General features: G+C 38.6%; 1 protein-coding gene across 4 annotated transcripts in view; it reads right to left on the bottom strand.

The window, feature by feature from the left end:
- Nucleotides 1-12,852, bottom strand: part of si:zfos-2326c3.2 (mitogen-activated protein kinase kinase kinase kinase 4) — a 48,424-nt gene extending 35,572 nt beyond the window's left edge. For all 4 annotated transcript variants that reach the window (XM_026357180.1, XM_026357183.1, XM_026357184.1 and 1 more), the window contains exons 1-3: nucleotides 12,677-12,852; nucleotides 11,654-11,719; nucleotides 2,286-2,342 (exon numbers count right to left, since the gene is read on the bottom strand). In XM_026357180.1, coding sequence (XP_026212965.1) covers nucleotides 2,286-2,342; nucleotides 11,654-11,719; nucleotides 12,677-12,733 — 180 coding nt within the window. In that variant the 5' untranslated portion in view covers nucleotides 12,734-12,852. The remainder of the gene's footprint in view (nucleotides 1-2,285; nucleotides 2,343-11,653; nucleotides 11,720-12,676) is intronic.

Genomic DNA, 12,852 nt, shown 5'->3' with positions numbered 1-12,852 from the left:
CGTAGTAAAGAAAGGAGGTGGTCCAGTAAACAAAATCTGACCAGTTTGTTCTCCACATAAGCTACTCACTTCAATTTAGCATTTGACCATTTCATTAGAGCTGAAACTGATGACTACTTAGTTATTTTGTTGTATAAAATAAAATTGTGAAATATTACCAGTGGTCCAAGGTGCGATCTTTAATTTGCTAGCGTTGTCTAACAACTGTCCTTTAAAAAGTACATTTTCTATCACATAAAGCCTAACCTATCTACTTGGTGAAAGTTTGGAACTCTTTGACTTCACACAGCTAAGAGAGTAAAGATAGCATGTAGCAGCTGTCCTGCAGCACAGCAGTGCTTTGAGACATGAAGACAACACCAGCGAGCCAACATGTTATGTAGATGTCATATTTAGTTTAGAATCTTAGCATATTCCTCTGACGGGTTCAGCCTGGCCACATTAGAAACACTGCAGTCACACAGGCTGCTTTTCCTGCACTATGGGCTTGCATGCCTCGAAATCTGCAGCAACATGCAATTAGTCCTCATTTACGCCCATTCTGCTGGCACTATTGCTCTACATCTTTAAATCAAACCACCACACCTCAGCTGTTTGTCTCTTTGTACAGTTGGAATAATCCATACATGTATCACTATAAGGCAAACCCACTGAAATTCTAAATACACCTTCAGAAAGGCATACAGATTTACTTACAGTGTAATGAGTTATATTTAAATATTTTTTAAAGATTGTGGCTTTAAAACTCCAACATAACCAAAAAATATATCAAGGAAATTTGCCTGGAATCTAATAAAGAACTCAGAGAGTCTGACTCAGGGACTCAGAGACTATTTCATGTAATTTCATTTTGTCAGGCTAGAGAGCTGTTAAAGTGGATTTCTGTTTGATCCTTCTTGTGTGCCTGTGCTTTGGGAAAGCAGTTAAGAGAGGTTGTCCAATGGGTTGTAATAGTGTGCTTCAATTACCTGCATGAAGGGAGAGAGAAGTGAACTGGGAGAGGAACTGGGAGCGGAGAGATGTGGTGCAAAACCAGCCATTTAGTCTGACAATGAGTTTTAAAACCTTTTCAAAAGGATAAACATCTGCAAGTGCTTTCCCTTGTTTCCGAGGTAAAACTGTAAAAATACCTCGATCAAATAATATGTTGTCATCTGTTTTTGTAGGGATGATGTCCCTTGAAAAAGAAGCTACAGTACTACAGAAACAGAACCAGATGGGAAGATCTCAAACAAGGTAGCATAACATACTAAAACATCCAAACAGCAAAACACAGGAAATAATCTTATTTCACTCTATGAACCCTGTATTCTGATTATCAGGTAGGTGTGCATTAACCTGATGTAACAGGACCCTTATGGCACAAATATTGGTTTGAATGTGTCAGAATTAATGTAGAGACAGCAACAATGAGGCGTAGCTAAAGAATATCTGTAATAAATACATTTAAATAGATAAACAGACTTTGAGCAGGTGGATAAAATGTACTTCTGAAATAGCACCACAAGGTACGACCCTACTCTTTTGGCAACAGGTCCTTTAATTTACACTACAAATATTGCAGTACTGTCTCAGTGTGATTGGTCGTCCCAGAAATATTGCATTAAATTAATAAGCACAAGCTAATATCCACAACATATCTGATCTAAAACTCAAAAAAGATGAGCTGTTTATGTGTGTCGCTTGATCTTAATTTAACAGATGGTTTGGTTTTAAAACTTTTTCCTGTTTAACTAGGCTGTCAATGTGCACTGATTCTGAGGTACAGCAACTATATTTTATGATATTTACAAAAACAACAACAAATCTTTATCAAAGCTCACACTGATTCCACCTTTTTAAACAGCATCATGCGCGTCTCTGCCGTCCATATATTTTATATACCTATTGACGTCAGTGAGTCATCTGTCTTCACAACATAGTTAATTAACGGCTAGGATATCTATAAATAGCAAATAACTTCATGAGACCAGAAATAAAAAAGCAATTTTAATTTGATTCCACATTAACATTTAAACATTTTGTAAATGTGCATGTACGCTTCCCTCATGGGATTGAACTGGATTAGCTTGCTGTAATATCCTTGTGTGTCATGTGTACAAAAATGTGTGTCATGTATAATTCAAACTGACGGCATAATTATCTATTAGTGTTAAAATTTTATTTCACTTGACATTTCACTTTAGTATTCAACAAAGATGAGTGACAGAAGAGGAGTAAATGAGCTGCAAGTAGAGCTAGAGACAAAAAGAGTGTGCGTGTTAGTTAATGTAATGCTCTTCTACCTCTGTGACTTCCATGACTTTGATAGCTGCCAGTTGGCCCGTCTTGACATGCCGACCCTGGTGGGATACATGAAGAAAGAGGTAAGACCACAACACAGCCAACAACATAGTCAAAATGTAACACACAAATTACAACACAACTCCTGAGTCAATACTTGGCTTGTGATGTCATTTTCAGTGCTTGCCGACACGGCTACGTCTGCATAATTTCATTTTCTCACGAGATGCATGGTCAGAAAGAACAAGACAGGAGGCAAGATGAGAGAGCAGGAGCGAGCTAGAACCAAAGCTGTAAAGTGCAGTCAGGTGAAAAAGGGAAAATTGAAAACCTTGTCATGAGTCAGAAAGCTGACAAGATACTAGAGTAGCTACTCTATAAGCCTTTAAGTTGTGATGTGTGACAGGGTCTCAGCATGTGTGTGTGTGTGTGTGGGTATGTAATAGAAATGTGAAATAGAGTAGAGAGTATGACAAATCCCACTATACTCAATCAGTCAGCTAATAGTCAGTGGTGAAAAAAACTGTGAGTAAAAAGATGGCTTGAAAAATTGGAAAGCTTGAAAATAAACAAAATGTAATATTTGCCTATGTTTGTTGTGTTTTCTATCTATTGCTTTCCAGAGAACTATTACACAGGACTGATTTCTCCATTATAGAGCAGTCCATGGAGAATAGCAGGGTGTTGCAAGTTGTGTGTCTAAATCCACAGTTTCCACATCAGAGAAGTCATTAGGGGTTTCCTAAAATTAAATTCAACTGTCATTTTTAACTTCCATTAAATGTGTTACAGTTAGTACCATCCTCTGTTGGTGTGACCGTGTCAGGCTTTCCAAACCCAGCTCTGCTTGTACAGCCACTTCAACGTTAAACAAAACCGCCAGAGAGCCCTGGGAAATAAATTTCTACAGAAGTCGGTGGATATCTTAGAAAGAAGTAAAAAAAAAAGTAAAAGAAGGAGAGGCAAGGTTTACTAAGTTGAAACCTCCCTGCAGTGTCTATGTGTATTAGTGAGACCTTTCTGTGTCAAAGTCACAGAAGTCTTCAGTGGATGAGTTTGTTCAGCAAAGACTGTCACTCACTTACTTTACATTTATCAGGGGATAGAGCTCACACACAAAATCTATCAACAGATGTACTTATCAATGGGAGCTTCCTCACACAGCTAATTCCAAACGGGTTAATACAGCAGATATATCACGATATTAATTCTGCTGCTTGCAATCAAACCTATATAAAAGTGCATGTTGTTTATGCTTAATGCCAAGAAGCCATGTACACAGATCAACCACAATATTAAGCTGGGCATGGGAAAGATTTAATGCAGTTCATCACAGCTTGCTGTGTATGGAGCAATGTAGCTGCAGACCAGTCAGAGTGCCCATGCTGACCCTCTGTCCACCACAACATCCATCTATTTTCACAGCACACACCCAGTGACTTCCTTTTCTTTTGGGTCAGTTTTGTGCAACATCACTGGAGCCATTGAATAGATTGTGTGCCTAACATACCTGAAAAATCTGTAGCTAAACACAGTGAGCACCAGTCTTCACTAATTAGGACATTGCTCTGTGTCACTGCTTGTTTCTTTTTCACAATGAACACGACATTCCTTACTTTAGGGGAGCCTGGAGCCCTTCACTCTGAAACACTGCATAAAACACTGAAATGTATCTTTGGCATTATGTATAATGTCTCTGTGATGTAAGTAGACAGATACTGTCCTTTACAGTGCATTTATGAATTATTGTATATTGTGTGTTTTGTTTTTAAAAAAAGCAAGCCTCGTTCTGAATTAACATGCTTGTGAGTGTTTTAGTGGAATGCTATGACATGCTTCACAACATTTGCTAAAAATGTTGCTGAACCAGCAGCCATGAAACAGACTCACTGACCCCTATTCACTCTGGCCTGAAATCTGTCCCGCAGTAGAGGACATTGTTCATATTTGCAAAGAAATGCGGCACATAAGCAGCCACTGGCCTGACTGTGATAAATAAGGAAACTTCCTTCCTGGCCTTCCTGTCCCATCAGACGCAGTGGTGTCTGCTGCCCCTGCTGCCACCACAACTTACAAACTGAAACTGTGAAATATTCAACTCTAGGCTACTTATAAACAATGTGATTCATTTAAACACATACATATCACTAATCAGCTGCCCTTCTAACAGCAGGTAGGAATAGTGCTACTTCAATTCTGAATGTTTACGTCTGTGTGTGTTTCCATCTTTGCTAAGAGGAAACAACTATTTTTTTCCCAACCCATTTAGATGGAACCTTAACTAGCTGGCACTACAGAGGCAAAAGGGCTGGACTGGTTTCCATTCTGCAGAGTACGTGTGTATGTGTGTCCTGTCACACAACAAAGATTTATATACATCAGGGCATCTCATAGAGAAATTCTTTTCTTTATCATTATCCATGAGATATCATGATAATTTCTGTTCTTGATAAGAATTTGTCATATTGTCAAAATGACAATATAGCTGCATGATGATGCATTTCTATAACATGCCAAAACATAGTTAATGTCATATGAGCCTAGAAATATAACCATGGTGGAAGGCCGGGCTAAATGACACAATGAAACAAGACAAACTGCTGACAAGGATGGATTCGGGCAAATCATATAAAATGGATCACAGACTCTGCTGTGACAGAGATATCCCACTCACATTGTACTTTTTGGCTACTCAGTTGGTTTAGTTTAGTATTTCTTAATGTTTGTTGGCCTCTAGAGACTGTTTGCTGCTGTGACTTGTTACACTGTGCTATTGTTATATCATCCCTTTAATTGTTACTGCAGAAATATTCTAAAATAGTGTGATGTAGTTTTAAGTCTATATCGCTCCCCCTTATTTATCATTATGTCATGTTAGTTTATTATTTGGCATTGGACCAATTCATTAGTTGGGCCAATATATGAACTGATATTAGATTAAAGAAGAAATTGATTAAAATTGATTTAACATTTTTTCAACAAAGTCCTTATAATGTCTGCTGTGGCTCTGGAGTGGTAAAATAACTGATGACATCGTCATTGTTACAGAATCCAGCCATGAGCTAGAAGACCACAAATTTGAACAAAAAGTCCAGGGTTACAAACTTTGGTGAGAAGTGTGAGAAACAATCCCATTTTATGAGGCAGAAGAATCCACACTATCAGGTTAATCAATATCCTGGAGTATTACCCATACGAGGGAATAAAAGCAGTATTGCATTTTCCTCAACTTTACATAACTGTAACATTGAATCACTGTTTTACTTTTAATTGCAGTTTTTAGCATTTTGAAAGTACAGTAAGGACAGAAAGCCAAACAATTCTGAGGATATTTTAACTAGTGAGCAATTTCCCCCTGTGATTAACAAAGTTTTTAAAATTATGAATCCTTCCCATATTCTCTCTCTCTCTCTCTCTCTCTCTCCTCCCACCCCCTCTGTCTCATACACACACACCCATGGGTCATCAGCATTAACCATAGCTACAATCCTCACGAGGGGGTGGGAGGGGGGCCTGAAAAGGCTTTCCTTTTCTCTCTATACTTTCCATCTCTCTCTCCCCCTCTTCCTTCCTCCTTTCACCTCTGCCTTCCTTCCATTGCCCTGACTCACTCTTTAACTTTCCTCTCTCTCCTTCCTATCCCTTTGTTTTCCCTGTCTTTCTTTCACCCCTTTTCATTTTTTTACCTTTAACAAGAACAAATGCAGCAGCAACATTTGAGGATATTTCTTATTTCTCTCTTGCTGTGTCTCTTGTGTTTTCCCTCTGCTTAAACCACCACCTACCAAAAGTTAGCTTTGAAACTGTTATTTCAAAATATGAAAAATGACCTTCACATTTTACATTACTATAATTTACAATAATTTGTTATATGGTCATTGGAGAATGCATGTGTACAACTGAACTACCTAGAAGAAGAATCAAAGAAAACTTTTGTTTATCTTAGGTTTTAAAAATTAAATTGTAGCATGTAGCAGAGCGATCACTGAATAAAGGGATTAGTTTGGTTGCAACAGAGATAAGACAGGGGTCAAAATGTGCCAATGGAAATCTTTTACATTTGGTCATCAGATCAGTTAACAAAGTTAAGACAAGACTGGAGAAGTCTGGACAACAGAAAGGGAAATGACGGAATAGAAACAACATAGATTTGAGGAAGTGTAAGTGATTCACACTGGGAGTTGTATTGTAGCCAGATGTTTTATGGCTGCATAAAGTGCATGATGTTTCAACATGGTACCACTAAGTTATTGAGACACAGCATCTATGGAAGCAGTTCTCCACACCAAATATAGATACCTTGCACATTAAAAACTAGATAAAAATTACAAATGTCACATTTTATATATCCTATTAACATGTTGTAGTAGCCACAAAGCTCTAATTTCATTCTAGTCACTAGCTACACACAAACTCCACTGGTGATAAGCATTACTATCACTGCTGATGCAACCCAGTTTTGTTCTGACATTTTTTACATTGTAGTACACACACACACACACACACACACACACACACACACACACACACACACACACACACACACACACACACACACACACTTTTGTATGGCAGTCATTGTGAGGACACTCATTGACATAATGCATTCCCTAACCCCATATTATTGTATCGGCCACACTAATCTAATCTGTATTGATGTTTAATTTATCCTGTGTACTGTTAAAATTGCTCTTTAAACAACATTCTCATTGTGAGGACTGGCTAAAATGTCCTAAATTTGTAAAAAATGTCCTCACTCCAAACACACACACACCATACAAACACACACAGGCGCGAGCGCCTCTACAACAGCGGCTTGCAGAGAAGGGAAGTTCCTTTTGCAAACTGGGAAACGCCCTGTGTGTTTGTGTGTGAGAATGATAACTGAATGCTGAGAAAAGCATGCATAGGGTATGTCTCATGGTGATGCTGTATTGTGAAAGCTCAGCACTGCAACTCAGTAACTTTCTGTTAGGTTTGACAGCTGAAATTCCTATAGTGCGTTACTTGTCCTGCTCTGTAACCAAAAGTCACCTTTTGCTCCTTCGTGTAAGTGCTTTCTTCAAATAAAATCATTCAAATAAAATCATTTTTGCAACCATAAAAATCAAATTCGTATTTCACTGTTTCACATTTTTTTGCCTCTCAGGGGAGATTTCTTGTCCTGAGGCCAGAAAACCAGTAAAGGCATACTGCTGGCATGTGACCGCTAGTGTGCATAATACATCCTTTAATACTAATGTGCATGTGTGCTGCATCAGTTGATCTCAAATGATTTTGTCCTTGCATGCACCAAAAACACAGCAGTCAACTACGTGAAATGTGTGATTAAAAAAAAAAATCCAAAGTTAGAACAAACAAAGTTAGTTGAGCTAAGAATTGGAGAAAAGTAATAATGAGAATGACTGTGTTAGACCACGCCAGTTCCTTTTTTTACAGCAGCCACTTTTCCAGGAACCTTTTGAGAAACTAAAAAACTTTACCTGTGTTCATGAGGAGGGAAAAAAAACCCTGACCAGATTTTAGATGCTATCCCTTAAAAGCTCTTTTCTGCCAAGGTACTGCTCTCCAATATTCTATGAACTATTAAGATGTAGTTTGCAGCAGTGACTGGCCACCGACCAGATATAAGCCTTACAATTACATAAACTGTACAATTAGTATATTTATCCAGATTGAACTGAACGAAGAACTAGATGTCACAATATTATTATTTGGATTGGAGATGTATAGCATAATAATGACATTTACACAGCCAACATCGACAATGTTAGGAAAGTGGGCTGACATGATTACAGTAGCACACAAATAACTAGAATTACTGCATTTGTCCTTTCCAACAGCTCTTCAAACATCACTCATATACAACAGTATTGACTCTTGTGCATAAATTATATCTCAATAATCTATACAGTCTCACTTTAATCTCTGTTATCACAGTAATTACTCTAATTATCACAGTTCATAATGCACCAAAGAGTCTTTGAGTTCCTGGAGAGTTCCTGACTTTTCAATCCCTAGGCTAGTTTGGATGAAAAGCCCTAATTGTCTTCACCAGCCCTCTGTACTTTGTATCTGATTCCAGACCACTTCTAATTGTCTGCCTAAGCATGTTGAAAAGTCATGGCTGCTGACCAAGAGCCAGTTTCATTGAATTAAAACGAAAATGAGGCTAATGTGGCTTATTCACTAGGGTTTCATTGACATGGTGTCAGACTACTAACAGGCAATGGTTTTAAACTGTGAGTATAGTACTATTTAACAATCACTCAGTGGTCAACTGCTGATGCTAGATGCAAGTCAGCTGTAAGGCTCTAATTTAGAGCAGAACCAATTGTTAACATAACCTAGATTAGACTATAAACCATTTCACCAAACAGCAGGCAGTGGATTAGTGTGGTTTACAGCAGACTACAGCAAACTGCATATTACTGTGTGCATGTAAACATTGTCAGATTGACTTCTGCTCCATCCCTTTGCCTCCACCTAACCTGCCCTCTGTCCTCATTTAGAGAGACAAGCTTTGCACTACAAATTTACTAGAAGCTCTATGTTTTAAAAAGTCTATTGTTTACTAGTTACATGGTTTGTATGTGTTTTTTAACTAGCTGCAGACTGCCCCATTTGATGTGTTTGTCTGATTGACCTCATTTAACCCTGCTTGTTGCCAAGATAATTAACTTTTAACTTTAAACATTACTAAAACTACTTTTCAAAAGCTGTTTGTGTCCTGTTTTAGTAAATACTAAAAGTATTTGTGCTCATGAGGTCATGTCACAACTCTCACAAGGATTCTCTCATCAGCCATTTTGCTCAGCCAACACATTCTGTGTATTTTGAGTATACCAGTGGTTTATTTCTTTTTCAAGACATTCCAAATTGTTGTATGTGTCCAATACAAATTAAAATGAACAAAAAAGGATGCTTAGAAAATGCATTACATGCATTAAAAGAAAATGAACAGGCTCAGTCACCCCAAGAGTGTTGGGGTGATCTTTGCAAGCTACACACATCTGTCTATAGCCCCTTTTACACTGCCTCTTCAAGGAGGCTTCACAGTGCCAATACGCTCACTGTGCGGTATAAAAGGTAGAAGAAGGAGGTCACAGGTGGTGAAAAAAACCCAACCAGTCGTGTATTATTATGATTAACCAGACCCCAGTCTTACTGCAACTCAAACTTTATCAGTAAATCCTTCGTTCTGCAAAGTTTCACATAGCAGTCCGAGTAGCGTTTCTCCTCCAGCTTTTATGCTTCAGCTTTTGATGTATATATTGATGTACGGTTGTAACACAGAAAGGGTTGACCATTCCACCGCGTTTTCAAGTTTTATGACATACTCTACAACTGTCCATGGAACTCTACCATAGCTTTGCTGTCTTAAAATTTCACAATGCCTTGTGTTGTTCACTTCCGTGCTAATGACAATTTAATTTTCTATTGCAATGGCCCAAGCTGTGGTGTGTTGCACTCTTATTTTGTACCTTGCATTCATCAATGTACCTAATGGTCAAACCTGGGCAACTGTGTTGTGTTTTCATTAGTAAACGCTTAAAATGCAACGTAATGAAAATGCAGCACACGCATAAATAAACACAGGAAAAACCCACATACTTTGCATCTTCAGCGCTCACGTCAATCCACAACCAAGTGTTTTCTCTAGGGGTTGTGTGCATGTGTGAGTGCAAGTCATTGTTTAGTATGCTTTGTTCTCGTCCTGTTTTCCCATGATGGGACCTGTTGTGTTACTGAAAACACACACATGCATGCTCACATTCAGAAATTGTCAGTTAAGTTTTCAATAGCGACAGATTTACACAGCCCTTGTCAATGTCCAGTTAATTTGACATTAGCCTATTAGCACAGCAAAGTTTCATTACTACTTTACCTATACAAACTCTTGTAAGGCAGAATGAAGAAGTGACACACTGTGAAGAAGTGTCATTATTATGACAACCAGCACACTATATGAACATGATGTACAAAAAGCTTGATTAAAGTAACTGGTTACATAATCAGCACTTATCACCTGCTACTAAGTTTGCTAATAAGGCTTTCAAATTGTGACACACTAAAAGTAGCTAAAAGGATCTGAGAGAGCAGTTAGAACTGTGAAAAATGTTTATTGTTGTGGAGAGTTTCACTTTTCACAAAACTAAAGCCCTCTCACGTTTAACATCTTCAGAAAGCACATGTAACAAATTCAAGTTCTGTGACACCATCACCTCTGTTTGTGTGTGTCACCCTAAATGAAGCAGATCACCATTAATTAGTATTCAGAGGTTAGCCCACCTTGAAAAATCAATGGATGTCAGTCACAGAATGAAATGTGGGATTTTTCTTACCCTTGGGTAAAGGCACCCTGTATAAAGGCCAACACAGACTTACTGTCCTATGAACCTCTTGCAACATTTCCTCCTTCAGGAAATCAAGTGGTTATGTGGCACACACTCACCCTCTGTCTCATCTAAATTGACACACTTCTGAGAACAATCCACAGACTTCATTCATTGCTTAACCCTAAGCCTCTGACATTTGCCTTAATTCATATCTTTATTACTATAAAAGGCAATGATATTATATCTATACTTTTGTGCTACACTGCAGTGTGGCACAAAGCAGTGCATACCCACAGTGACCTCAAAGTACTCTTACTGAACATGGTTTCTACTTTACAACTTCCTATAATGACGATTATATATTATCATTCGCATAAACGTGTTTGTTTATCTTTTGTATGCCATGTGTCAGGTAAGGGGGCCCTTACATCTTACTAAGCCAGCAGTTATAAGGCTTTAAATTCTAAAGGGACCTTAACTCTCACAATTATTATCACTGTTGATCCAAGAGGACCTAATTTATTTGAAGACTAGTAGAGCATGTTAACATGCTGCGCAAACAGCTGCACCAGCCTAAATAAGACTAAACACCTCCTGTAACCACAAACCACTCGCACACACACACACACACACATTCGCAAACAGATATTGCGATAAGGAAGTGAGCCCCACCCAGAGACCTTTAAAGATGCTGCAGATGCTGCTCTGTGTGTGTGTGTGTGTGTGTGTGTGTGTGTGTGTGTGTGTGTGTGTTTTTAAGATATACAGGATATTTCAGTAAAGTGAGAATTTCGTAGTTTTCCTCCTAACTAAGTGGAAGTAGCTTTTACGAGAAGTGATATGCCAGATACTATACTACTTAACATAACATGTCTGCATGTGGCTACTGGTGGTTCACATGCATATCAACTTTTTATGACCTACCTTCATTTCTGCATATGCTTTCATATATATTTGCAGCAGCTGTCGTATGTTCCCATGCATGCAACAGCCACCTACTGAAATGGAAAGGTGTAAATAAAAGTACTCACCTTATACACCTGACCGTAAGTTCCATTTCCAACCACCTCCACCAACTCAAAGATGCCTGCTGGATCCTAGGAAGACAATTATATAGTCAAGAGAAAGAAATAAGAAAGGTCCATTGCAAAATTTTATTAAAAAACCAATTAGCACAAACACAGAGACAGGCATGCAACAAGCAAAGACAGTGTCAGTAATCCTTAGCAAAGATGTGTCGGAGGAAAAGAGATATTTCTCCCAGTTCCACGCTCATCATTCATCTGTCAGTGATGAGGACTCAAAAAGAAATCCTATGATAATTATGACACTAAGTCATAATGCAAGTTAATGCCAAACAAACCCCATACAGACCAACTGTATGTAGTTTTACATACTGATACTAAGTACTGAGGGCAAATGGAGCAGAACAATGCAGTGTTATGATGGGACAGAGACTGAGGAAGTGGAACAACAAATGGGAGCTGTGCACACTACAAATCTTATTAATATTTCATTACATGTCTATAAACATTTGGGCACCACAGGTATATTTTCATTTCCTATATGGACACCAATATTACTAATCAAGGCAAATGTATATAATAGTAACTTATCAGAAGATCACTGGGTGGACTTGCACAACAACAACTGACTGTTTTTTCTTTCTACTTTCACAGAATGCATCTTAGTGGGTTTTTCTTGATGTCGACCACTTGTTGCTTGGTTCTCAGCTTGCCACAAAGTCAACCCCCCCCCAAAAAAAAACAAATCCTGTGTGTACACACACACTGCAGCTTGTAAAGTCAAACCAAAGAGGACACGGTGCAGACAGACACACAGACAAACATCAGTGTAAACGCTGCACACGACGGGTTCATACGCGACGTAAAAGTTTCTCTAGCAGCATTTCTGAGTGTGGACAAACACACACGGCTAGAAAATCCGATCCTGACCGAAGCTAACGTTAAGTGCCGTTAACTTTCAAGCTACACCCACCACATTTAATGTTTACTCCAACGTTTCTTTAAGAGGGACAGCATAAAAGTACTTACTCTTAACGCAGCCAGGTCTATACTGTCCAGACTTCGAGTGGTGTTTTCTCTCGACATTGCTGCAAATGACTTTGTCAGCGTGTTAATGTTTGTGGACAACACATGGACGGTGTCCGTCTCTCCTCCACTAACTAACTAACTAACGGGCTCCACTCTGCCCGGGTCCATTCTGAAGT

The sequence above is a fragment of the Anabas testudineus genome, chromosome 10 (assembly GCF_900324465.2).
Source record: "Anabas testudineus chromosome 10, fAnaTes1.2, whole genome shotgun sequence".
NCBI lineage: Eukaryota > Metazoa > Chordata > Actinopteri > Anabantiformes > Anabantidae > Anabas > Anabas testudineus.
This window is presented reverse-complemented; position numbering and strand designations above follow the sequence as displayed.